General features: G+C 38.0%; 1 protein-coding gene and 1 long non-coding RNA gene across 9 annotated transcripts in view; one reads left to right on the top strand and one right to left on the bottom strand.

The window, feature by feature from the left end:
- The window catches only part of LOC148133098 (uncharacterized), a 704,593-nt gene that overhangs the window by 670,426 nt on the left and 20,833 nt on the right, over window positions 1-13,334 (bottom strand). The window lies entirely within an intron of this gene.
- Window positions 1-13,334, top strand: part of NBEAL1 (neurobeachin like 1) — a 146,837-nt gene that overhangs the window by 116,348 nt on the left and 17,155 nt on the right. For all 8 annotated transcript variants that reach the window (XM_087949723.1, XM_087949755.1, XM_087949760.1 and 5 more), the window contains 4 exons: window positions 853-942; window positions 1,334-1,443; window positions 2,347-2,519; window positions 12,567-12,661. In XM_087949723.1, coding sequence (XP_087805849.1) covers window positions 853-942; window positions 1,334-1,443; window positions 2,347-2,519; window positions 12,567-12,661 — 468 coding nt within the window. The remainder of the gene's footprint in view (window positions 1-852; window positions 943-1,333; window positions 1,444-2,346; window positions 2,520-12,566; window positions 12,662-13,334) is intronic.

Raw genomic sequence — 13,334 nt, forward strand, 5'->3', positions numbered from 1 at the left:
GAAGCCAAGATTGTTAGTACTTTGGGAATTATTATAGCTGTTCTCCTTATTTAGATAGGTTGTTTTTAAGCATGTTTCTGAACATTCCAATGGTTTGTCTTTGTTACTAATAAACTGAGATGATTAGTCGTGCTGTACAACAGTCAAAGAGGAATTACATAATAGTTTGAGAATAGGATACTATACTGATTCTGTAGTACAGCCATAAAAAGCAAGGAGCACTTTCATACTGATATAAATGTGTAGGTTTAGAAGATAATAATACATGGTTGCAGTTGCCTTGTTAAGTTTAAAAAAAAACAATTCTAAGGTACTGATGGATATTCAATGTAATTATATAAACATCTAATGTAATTAGAAAAATGTTATCCCAACTCCTGTTCCTCATTGTCTTTAGGGAGCCTCTGACTTTTTACCCTCCCATTTATACTTTATTTCTTTATATGCTTTATTTCACACACATTTGGATTATACAAATATTGTGGGATAATTTTGACCATGATAAATATGGCAATTGAGAAACAGAAAATGTAGCAATGAATAAGCAATCATTATATAAATAGTTCCACATTTTCTTTATTATTTAAGAGGCAGTTCTAACTAGCTGACACTTCAAGTCTTCAGCAGAATTCTGATTCTGCCTATTCCAGCAAAACCTGAGCAAGTGATTCAGATCCAGGAGTTCCTTCTGCTATTACATTTCAGAATTAGAAACACTTATTTAGAAACTCTATTTAATATTAGCATCCTCATTGGCTGTAAGTTTAAATATCAACTACATGCTAGCATATGTCACATCAGATTAATTTGTCCTACTTACCATCACCAACTAGCTGTCTGTTTTCCCCTTAGGGAATCAGTGATGGAATCCCCATTGTTAAGGCCATTGTTCCCAGGAACCAATACCGGTCTTTCATGTCACAGGGAAGTCCAGAACTTTTGGTGAGTGACATTTGCAAAAAATGCCAGAAGAAGATCTGATGTGAAATTATCCAAATGACTGGTTATTAATTGTTGTTGTCTGTTGTTAATTTATTATTAATCTTTAATTTGTTTCCATCCAAAGGTGGACAGTTTAAGGGTATTATAATATGTATTGAAGTATCTTTTATCATGGTTGGTGTGATTGTTGTGTTTAATGTTTCCTGAGTAGATGTAGTATCTTAATGCAATATATACATAAAATCAATAGATTTCAGAACTTTCAGAACTATAATTCAAAGATTCACAAAAGAGTAGCCAGATATAAAGGCAGGGAGGAAAGACAAATTGTATTTATATTTGATGTTACTGAAGCTTATATTTCATTTTTTTAAAACATTCTTTTCTGAAGGTAACAGTGAATCTCAACTTTATCATTGGAACTCATGGATGGCTACCTTATGACCGAACTATTTCCAATTATTTCACTTTCCTTAAAGATCAAACAGTGACAAATCCCAAGTGAGTAAAAACATAATTTTCTGGGACATATTTTAGCATGTTTTTTACAAATTAGAGCTCATCTTATAGATATGATCCTTCATTGGGGATATGCATAGAGAGAAAGAATATTTTCATAGCTCTTCGTGTGTCTTTAATCTGTTTATGCAGAGGAAGATACAAATATATCTGAATCAAGATACATATATGCATACAGGCAGAGGTTTGTATGTATGCATATATACATTCAGTATGTATTATCTGTTTTGAACTGCAAATTAGGCTTCTGGATAGGTGATGAAAGCTTCTGCTCAGAGCTGGATGCTGTGGGAAATTATCTGAAGAAATCAGTGGACTTTGCCGAAGGATGAGAATGTTGATGAAAAAGTTCATCATGGGCTCATGGTTAATTTTGGCTTAATAAACTGGCTCATTGAATTCATGTCCTCTTTGCTATTTAATTAACTTTATATTGTTCTCTAGACATTTTCCCAAGGATAGATATATCCTGATTGAACAAAGCTCAGATATGAGCCTGAAGATTGCTGTAATGCAAGATCAAGAGAATGGATGATAAAATCTTAAATCCGCAATTCAGATTTCAGAAACTTGCAGTTACTGATAAGAATTGGGAGTAATAATAGTATACCATAATCAATATTTATATGAATGAGGAGGATAAACCCTCTACCTGACCTCTGTCTTGCCCTCTGCCTTCTCCCATCCTAACTGGAAGAAAACAGAATTTATTATGCTGGAAGTTGAAATTTATTCCCCCTTTGCTTATATCGTTGCAAGCAGATGTAATATTATTACGTTATTATATTGCACTTTTATTTGTATTGCAACTTGCTTCATGATTTGGGGCAACAATATACTTTAATAAGTGGGAAATGTAGATCTAATTTAAGTATTTGTTTCCAGAACACAACGAAACATCAGTGGTCCTTTTGCACCAGGATTACAAATTATTTCAAAGTTGTTTGTAATGTCCCATGATGCAAAGTTGCTTTTCAGTGGAGGGCATTGGGACAATAGCATTCGTGTGACATCTCTCACTAAGGGAAAAATGATGGCCCAGCATATTCGGCACATGGGTAAGGGATTGAGCAATTTATTTGTTTGTTTATTTAGATATTTAGTTGTTTAGTTATTTAGAGTGGATTAGACAATGGGCCTATTTAGAATGTCAAGGTGCTCTCACAAAATAGCTGCCACAAAATAGGTGGGATTACTTGTTTATAAATTTGTGCCCCGGGGAGCAGCCAGTCACAAAATTCCTGTTTACTGGGCAAGCAAACTGTAGACTGCCACAGAGATGAACTATGTAGAAATGATTTGGAAAACACACAAGTCTGCATTAAGTTTGGGAAACAGTGAAAGCTGAGACAGAAGTTGAGCCTGGCTGGACCCTAAATCATTCGGCTATAAGAGAGAAGAAAGGGAAAACTCAGACTCAGACTTTGAAGCTCCTGGTTCTATTTGAATAACATATAGTAGTACTAGTTGAAGTTGTGAATCTCAATTTCCTGATCTAGTCTACCTCAAAGGGTTGACATGTGAAGAGGCACCTGCGGCCATTCTCAAGAATGCTCCATTTATGGAGGACTTCCGGTTTGAGCTTCTTCGGCGACAGACCGAAACCTCGTCTCTCCGAGGCTTCGATCCGTACTCGCCGCTGGAGCGCCCCAAGCCGGCTGGTTTCGGGGCTAAGCCACCCCGTAGAGGTGGTGAAGAGGGGGGAGACTGCCTGCAGGGTTGAGGAGAGCTGCATCTCTCCTCCCCAGCTGGCCATTACTCCCTTTCCCGAAGGCAGTTGTAGCGGTGGTCAGAAATGGCCACCACAAAGAAGAACTCGACCGGAAAAGAATATGCAGGAGGAAGATAAGAAGAGAAAGTTTTGGTTGACCGGGTCAAACAGCAAAAACAACAAATAAGGTACCCTGGGATTTAAACTTAACAACATTGTTCCCAAAGAAGATTTTGAAGCTGCGAAGGAGAGAGAGAAGGGAAAGGATTAGTTTTTTTTTTCTTCCCTTCCTTATACTGACAGCTAAGAGACAAGCAAGAAACTGAAAAAAAAATCCACTTTGACATTAATAGGCATCTAAGCTGAAAATAAAAGTCAAAGGGATAATAAAGATTTCTGGACATTTAAAAGTTTTTAAAAGCTGGAAAGGAGAAAAAAAAAGAATAGAAGGGCAGGATCTGGAAAAATGGAGGAGACTGCCTGGAATTAAGGAACGGAACTGTAATTAAAAGGAACTTACAGTGAAATTTTAACAAGATTCCTCAAAGATACATTTTAATGGAAATTTGGTAACAAAATAATAGAACCCCAGGAAGAGAGAGTGGAAAAAAGAAGCAAGTAGAAACAGCCTTGGATTATTTGGATTACTTGGTGATTTTTGGTTTTTGCATCTAGATGACTAAAATTAACCGGGTGGTTGTTTAAAAGTTTTTAAAATGGTATCACTCTTAGAAGAACTGAAAACGGAACTTAAAAAATGGAAAGAAGATGCACAAGAAGGGAAATGTTCTTTTGGCTTCGTGCTTCAATTCTTAGAAATGGAGATCTGGAACTATGAGAAGCAACAAGAAACGCTTGCAGAACAAGAAGATTGGGACAAAGAAGAAGCCATCTTTAATGATCAAATAATTTTAAGTGGGGGGGGGGGGGAGAAAAGGGGGGAAAGAGAGTGAAAGATTAGAAAAAACAACCAAAAAGAAGAAGAACAATTTGAAAGATAAGTATAATATTAGAAAGCAACAGAAGAGGGGATTACAGATGAGAGAGTTAGAAGTAGAGAGACGAGGGGGTAAAAAGGGGAGGGAGAAGAAGAGGGGGAAGAAACAAGGAAAAGAAGTTGTAAAAGACAGAAACAAGAAATGGAGAAACAGGGAAAAGATATAAGGATTGTAACCATAAGTTTGTTTAGAGATAATGGGTGAAAATTTAATTGTAAAAGGGATTCTGCAAAGGTACATAAGATAGCTTTGTTATATTACAAATAGAAATAACTTTAGAAAATATGATGATGGATAAAATATTTATTGTAATGCAGTGGGATGTTTGTTAATAAATAAATGAATTAAAATGATTGAGAGAAATAAAAGGGAACATTTTTAATTATTAGTAATGATTTATAAAAATATAAGTGAGAAATATGGGGGGGGGGGAAAGAATTAACTATGGAAAGTTTATAAGTGTTCCCAAGGAAGTATGATATTCAATTGAAAAGAAATGTTAAAGATGTTAAGATTTTAATGCATATTAATGATAGAATTGAATTGGAATGGAATGTGTTTTATTTACATACATACATACATACATATATATATATATATATATATATATATATATATATATATATATATATATATATATATATATATATATATATATGTATGTATGACCCCCACCATGAAGATGTGGCACGACCACGAACTCGAAGCCAAACGAACACAGACCCAGACCCCAAACTCAAAGCCATATTAAAAACCCAAAATGCTACATCACAGCCACCCGCTCAGGACATCACATCAGAAAACTCAAGAAATTACACCTCAAGAACTCAAGAAGTCACAACACAGCAAATGACCCAGGATATCACAGCACAAGACCAAGGATACCACAGCAATAAATCTCACAAGGTCATCACACAACCCATTACCCAAGCTGTTACTACACAGGAGGCTAATCGAAAAGAGATCAAAACACAAAGCGACCCAGGAGATTACAACGCAAGACCCAGGATACCACAACAAAAGAACTCACAAGCCCATCACACAACCCATTACCCAAGCCGTTAAAACACAAGAGGCTAACGACCCAGGAGATGACAGCACAAGATCCAGGATATCTCTACAACAAAAGGCCATTACACAGCCCATTATACCAACATCAACTCCATCAACCAATCAAGAGGCTGCAGCACAGCCAACCAGCCCAGCACACCATCCCCACCACTTGTATATATAGAGAGATGGCAGCTCCGGTCACACACTGCTTGCACTGGCACTAAGCCGAAAGCACCAGCCTGAAGATGGCGAGTGGGACCTCGCCGAAGCGTTGCCTAGATACTTTGAATCTTACGCGGGAGAAAACCCGAATAACCAAAGATCCACATACAAATACCCCGAGAACCTCAGAAAACAAATATTGCACCTCTACGGGAGGAAACCCACCATCTGACCAGGACTTATGAAAAACTTGAAGTCCAAAGAGCTTCCATTTTATGTGACCTCGCATTCCTATGCAACTGCCGAGATCAAAATTTAATTCCCACAAGCTTCCAATTGAAATTCCACACCAACACAGCAGCCACCAAACGCATCCTAAAAAGAACAGAATTGGCCCTAATTAGAAATGAACTTCACACAAAAGATTTCTCCTAGACCAAATCAACAAAGATCTTCTTACACTTCACCTCAGACTCAGCAACAAGATTCACCCCTTACTTTGGGACAAATCCAAACAACTCGCTGTCTGGAGAGCCGAAACACAGACCACCCTCAAGACAGACACACACACCAACAAACTCAGAAAACTACAACAATGCCAGAAACCAACTCCCCCCTCACAGCCACACATGAAACAAACAGTGCACAACATCTCAGACAAGATCCTCACGAAGCCGAAACCAAGGTCCTTTCAAAAGGATTCAACTTTGCTGTTGCTCCCAAACACATCCCCACAGAAACCATCATATGCGGAGTTGAAACCAGCCTGACCAAAACCAACCCTGATGAGGCTAATAGAATCAGACTCGAAATCACCAACATCCTCTGCACTAGCAAACCACCCAAAAGCAACTTATCCAAAGAAGAACAAACTGCACTACGTAACCTGAAAGAAGACACCAGCATAATAATCCTACCAGCAGACAAGGGCAACGCAACAGTGGTTATGAACACATCTGACTACCAAACCAAGTTAACCAACCTACTCCTAGACCCCACATACAAACCCCTAAAGACAGACCCCACCACCTACCTAGAAAAAACCACCAGATCCAAAATAAAAGCCTCCCCCATCAGTGAAGAAATCCAGCAAAGAATCATACCCAGAGAGAAATCATCCAGATGCCCTAAGCTTTATGGTCTCCCCAAGATACACAAAGAAGGAACTCCACTTAGACCAATAGTCAGCTCCATAGGCTCACCTCTACAAAACCTAGCCAAATTTCTCGCCAAACAACTACAGCCCTATGCAGAATCCATCAACTCACATGTAAGAAACTCATTCCAGTTCATCGAGATCATAAAGAAACAAAACTTACAACCCAGCGACCTACTAGTTAGCTCGATGTCATATCCCTCTTCACCCAAGTGCCAATAAAAGAAGCCTTGACAGCCATCCAAAACAAATACAACCCCCAAGCACATCCTAGATCTGACCAACCACTGTCTATCCAATACATACTTCACCTACAATGGACAAAAATACAAACAAATAGAAGGAGCACCCATGGGATCACCCCTCTCACCTGTCATCGCAAACCTCTACATGGAACACTTTGAAACACAAGCTCTAGAAAAATATGATCACAAACCCAAACTCTGGCTCAGATACGTAGATGACACCTTCATAATCTGGCCACACGGGAAAGAAAAACTGAACAACTTCCTCACACACCTCAACAGCCTACACCCCAAAATACAATTCACCATGGAAACAGAAGCTAACAATCAACTTCCCTTCCTAGATGTCTTGGTATACAAAAAACCCAATGGCTCCCTAGGACACACCATCTACCAAAAGAAAACACATACAAACCGCTATCTACACGCACTCTCACACCACCACCCAGCACAGATCAATTCCGTAGCTGAGACACTCATCTCCAGAACAAAATGCTTAGCTGATGAACAACACCTAAAAACCGAACTAAACACTCTCACCAACGTACTAACAGCCAATGGATTTCAAAGAAAGAAGATCACCCACCTAATCCAAAAAGAAACCCCAACCAAAATCCAAGACAGAGAACAAGAGAACGGCAAAGCCCTCCTCCCATATATAAAAGGCACTACAGACAAAATCAGCAAGATCCTCCAAAAACACAACATTAAAACAGCATTCTGCACAAACAGAAAAATATCCACCATCCTAAGAAACCCTAAAGACAAAATCGAGTTAGAAAACCAAGGAGTATATGAAATCCCCTGCACTGCCTGCCTCACCACATACATTGGACAAACTAACAGAAGAATAAGTGCACGCGTTGAAGAACATAAGAACTCAATCAAAAAGAAGAACCAACCTCTTCCCTGATCCAACACCTCAAAGCCACAGGACATGAGATTGACCTTAAAAATACCAGAACTATCGCCAAAACTGAACACCACAGCAGCAGAATAATCAGAGAAGCCATAGAGATAGAAAACGCCCACACAGCATGAATAAAAGAGATGACACCTCCCGCTTACCAGCCATTTGGAAACCCGCCCTCATGAACAGACGAGTACCCAACATGATAAATGACACCAGACCCACACCCATGAGGGCCACACAAGATGCCACCACCACACTTCCACGTAAAAATCAGACTCACACCCACACAGAAGATGAGACACGACCACAGACCAGAAGCTGCACTGCAGCTGCATCACTACCCACTTCAAACTCCTCTGAACCATACATGAAGCGAACTGACCCCCACCATGAAGATGTGGCACGACCACGAACTCGAAGCCAAACGAACACAGACCCAGACCCCAAACTCAAAGCCATATTAAAAACCCAAAATGCTACATCACAGCCACCCGCTCAGGACATCACATCAGAAAACTCAAGAAATTACACCTCAAGAACTCAAGAAGTCACAACACAGCAAATGACCCAGGATATCACAGCACAAGACCAAGGATACCACAGCAATAAATCTCACAAGGTCATCACACAACCCATTACCCAAGCTGTTACTACACAGGAGGCTAATCGAAAAGAGATCAAAACACAAACGACCCAGGAGATTACAACGCAAGACCCAGGATACCACAACAAAAGAACTCACAAGCCCATCACACAACCCATTACCCAAGCCGTTAAAACACAAGAGGCTAACGACCCAGGAGATGACAGCACAAGATCCAGGATATCTCTACAACAAAAGGCCATTACACAGCCCATTATACCAACATCAACTCCATCAACCAATCAAGAGCCAACCAGCCCAGCACACCATCCCCCACCACTTGTATATAGAGAGATGGCAGCTCCGGTCACACACTGCTTGCACTGGCACTAAGCCGAAAGCACCAGCCTGAAGATGGCGAGTGGGACCTCGCCGAAATGTTGCCTAGATACTTTGAATCTTACGCGGGAGAAAACCCGAATAACCAAAGATCCATATATATATATATATATATATATATATATATATATATATATATATATATATATTTTTTCTTTTAAGAATATAGTGTCTATTTTAAGAATGTACCAAGCAGAATTCGATTGGAAGTTATGTATTATATTGAATGCTATAATCTTAAAGCTATACATTGAAGCTTAAATAAGAGCTTGAATGGGTAAAATTAAAGGATATAAAGGTGTCATACTCTAATTGGTAACTACAGGGAAAAATTTGCTTAATAAGAAAAGATAATGTGAAATTGTAACAGGATAGACAAAAGTATAAATATAATGATTTGAACTGAGATAATTAAAACACAGTTGAGAAAATTAGAAGAGGGGAAAAACTATGTAGAAAATATAAAATGGTAATAAGATATGGAATAGAATATAAAAATGAGCATGAAATTGAGTTTTGTGTCTGTATGAAGAAGTGATAACCTGGGACCATGTTATTTTCAAAAAAGATGTGTTATTTGTATTTTGTTTTTGTGAAAACCCAAATAAAATTTTCCAAAAAAAAAAAAGAATGCTCCATTTATTCAAGCTTGGTCTTATTTTCCTGGGTTACGGGTGCATCCTCCAAAACAAAGCATGGGGCTGTAACTGTGTGTGCAAAAATGCCTAACAAAAGTGAGAAATGTTCATGAGCATACAGAAGATGCCTGTGCTTTGCTTTGCAGAATGCCCACATCCTGTTCATTTACGTAAGATGGCAAGATATCCATGGAAACACTGATGTTTATAGCCATTGTGTTGTCTACCCAGCAGTAAAGAGGTCCTGAGTTTACAGCAGAAAGAAGCCTTAGAAATACAAAAGGATACAGCAAAACATTACTTGGATCTACCAATAAATAAAAAATAATGCTTAAGCTACAGACAGGAGTGGCACTTTCTTGTTAGTCCTTCTTTCTTAATTCTGAATACAGAGAATAGATACAAATACACTGTATTCTTCCATTGTGATATATAAAGAAAATTCACCATGTTGTGAATCTGTAAAATATAGTGACCATTTAGTGGCCGTTACTGTTTATTGCATCTCAGGAAATGATAAGCGTATTGTAGGTAACAATATATTACTACTGTGTTGATTAGCATTATCTTTAGTAAGAAGGTAAGAGGTTACCTTCCAGATTTTCAAGATGATAATTGTAGCTTGTTTTATCCCCATTGACAATGATGATTGGACTGAAGTCTACTTTTGATTTTCTTTTTTTTAAAAAAAAAACAACAAGTTTTATTAAAAATTTCAACAACAAACAAATCATTACATATTTAAATCTTTTCCTGTCTTTCTACAAAAATTTCCCCAATATTCTCATAAAACACAAACAAACACAAACAAACATAAAAAAATCTTTTAGTAAAGTACCTTGGCCCCAGTTACCTCTCTTTGCATGGGCAGCGCATATCAATCTTCACAATTCTATCTTATTTAATCCATCTTAATTAAATCATTAAATTTATATCTTTTGCCCATTCATTATCCCTCTATCTCTTCTTATAATAAAAAGAATTTCTCCTGAAATCACTAATCAGAGTATGATGCCTTTCTATCCTCCCCCTGTTAGTAAAATTAATATTCAACATAACAAATACCCAATTCGGTTCTCCTTGGTACATTCTATCCACCAAAAATGTTTAAATACATTGTATCCTCCTTTCCTTCAATATTTTATTACATTTTAAAAATCAATCATTATTAAAAACTTCAACATTTTAATTTCTTATTAAATCTTAAACCATTCTAATTTACTATTTCAAATATAAATGTTACAATACCATCTTCTGTACTTAGCAGAATCTTTCTTACAGAAGTTTATATTTCATCCTTTGTCCCTAAAAAAAATTCCTCTTCTCCCATCCAATTTTAAAACTTTGAGGCTTTTCTCCGCCTTTCCCCTTTCTTTCTTCCCCCACCAAATCTTCCTACCCCCCCCTTCTTCTTCTAACCTCTGCCTTGCTGGGATTCCTTCTCTGTTGTGTTCCCTTTTTCTCTTGTTTGCTATCATTATATTTACTTTGCATCATATTTTTCTCTTTCTCAAATATTTTTTTAGATCTTAAGTCCTTCATTTTTCTTGCTCTCTTCCTTCCTTCTTCCTTAGATAAGTTTTGGGATTCAATAAAGATGGCGTCTTCGTCTTTTCCTTGTTGTTGTTCTTCTGGAACAACTTCTGTTTCCATCTGTTCCATTGTCTGTTGGTAATTGACCAGCGCCATTTCTAGAAATAGAAAAGCTTTTTCCATACCATCTTTGCAGGCTGCTTTTGTTTGCTCATATTCATCCCTCAAGTCTTCAAAAGCCATTATAAATAAATCTTTTCTTTTCTTTATTCCTCTTTCTTCTTACACCAACCAAATATTCCGAGAGAAAGGTAAAACAATCCCAAAATCCACAATCCTCAATAAATCCAAGCAAGCCAAAATTCCCCCTTCCTCTTCCAGGGGTGGTATCAAACAAATAAAAAAAAAGTCCAAATCAATATTTTAAAGCCTTATTAAAATTATATTTCTGTCCTCAAATCTTCAAGGCATCTCCTCCAACAAGATCCAAATTTATATATTTTCTTTATCCTCTCCCTTCCGGCTTAATTCCGTCGGGAGGGAGAGTAAACTTTCCTTTCAGCACCTCAAAATAGCCGCTTTTTTTCTCTTGTGGAAAAAATCATCAAAAAACCATCTTTTCCAGGAATTAAATTAGATAAATCTCAAAACCCTGGGTCGACCAAGAAGAACTTTCACTTTCAATAACTTTCTCTTCTTCCTCCTGCGCATACTTGCCCGGCTGCCGACTTCTTTGTGGCGGCCATTACGGACCGCCGCTGCACCGTCCTGGTAAAAAGGGGTTCTGCCGGCCAGGGAGGGGTCTGCAACACCCCAGACCCTTCCTCCGGATCCCCCTTACCTTCAGCTACCCCTGCAGGGCAGCCTTGCTCCGCACCCGTCCGGGTCAGAGCCCCAAAAGCGACTAGCGGCAGGGATCGCGCAGCTTCGCGAATCCCTACCGCTCGCGAAGCCGACAAACCGGAAACCCAAGTCTACTTTTGATTTTCAAGGACCAAGTGAAGCTTTAAAGTAATGTCACTCTAGGCCTAGTCTAAAGTCTAGTCTAAGTATTAGATTGCATTGGCTCAGAAGCCTCTTCCATTCCACTATCTGTCCACAAGGATCCATTGGAACTTTTGCGATCTCTACAGATAGGCTAAAAAAACAATGGGTCACAATTTAATCTTACGAGATATTCTTCCTCTGACACCAGCATTTCTCTTTTTTAATCTTCCATAGCTTGGGGCAAACAAGGCTCCTCCTCTGTTTTTTGCTACCACAGACTAGTACTTCTTGGAATAGCATAAATCATATTGCACTTGCTCCATTTAAAATGTCTACTTCCTGACAAACCCCATAGAAATGAATATAATTTAGCTTGAAACAAGGTAAGTAAATGTGCATGAAGGGCTGTGGTGAGCCATATCCATATCCTATGAGAGCTGGCTCTTGAATGGTAATATCTAATGGAGGCAAAGTATTTTTACATAACCGTTTATGTTTAATGCCTCTTTGCTGGGAGCAGAAATATTCTCTTTAGGAATCCTTATTAATATAATTAGGTATTCCACACGATACATACAATGTTCGCTAATTTATATTCTTTAAAATCTAATGTAGAATCGTTGTTTCATTTTGGGCAGAGCTAACACATCTATGTTTAAACTCACGTTTTTATCTGGCTATTTCAATTTCTACGAATTGAGTCTTCTTCCCCTGTTTGTGTTTGTAGACATTGTGACATGCTTAGCCATGGATTTCTGTGGGATCCATTTAATTTCAGGCTCAAGGGACACCACTTGTATGGTGTGGCAAATAGTTCAGCAGGTGAGTTGGCTTTTGTGGAACTCTGCAAGCCGTTTGTGCTGTGGGATGCCATGTTTTCTGATTGCATTAATTTACAGATGGGACAGAAAGATCAGAAAGTCAGGTATAGTATATTCGTTCAAATGTTATAAAATATAAAAGGGTTACTTGAGTCTAACACAGTTGGGAATTTGTAGAGGGCTTATAGAACCATGAGGGATACATTGTGGCATATCTGATAAAAGAAGTACTTGTGCATGAAAACTTACATGAACATGAAAATCACTGGGGTGAGGTGAGGTAAGATGGGAGCCCAGTGATGGCATTTGCATTGCTAATGAATGGGAGAGGATTTGTTTTGGGCTGCTGTTTTTGTTTGGTTTCATTATGACTTTGTGCTGCTCAGAATTGTGATGGGTAGCCATGCAAGTCTTTTTAAATAAATCAATAAAAATAAATTTATAAAAAGGTTGTTCTTGTACTGATTGTTCTTGTAACTCCTTTAAAAATAATACTGTGCATTTAAAAGGCCCAGTTTTTTGTTCACTGTTTAGTCAGTGCTTTAAATGTAAGTGCAAAATAGAACTCTTGCTATATAGGTTAGTTCTGAGGCACAAGTGAAGAAATAATTCCTTTTTATTCTTTTATACATCCTGAGATTAAGTTTTCTTTTTGGATTTTTTGAGCTAAAGTG

The sequence above is a fragment of the Notechis scutatus genome, chromosome 1 (genome assembly GCF_049901735.1).
Source record: "Notechis scutatus isolate UNSWTSFEM ecotype Mainland chromosome 1, rNotScu1.2, whole genome shotgun sequence".
In the NCBI taxonomy this organism is placed as follows: Eukaryota; Metazoa; Chordata; class Lepidosauria; order Squamata; family Elapidae; genus Notechis; species Notechis scutatus.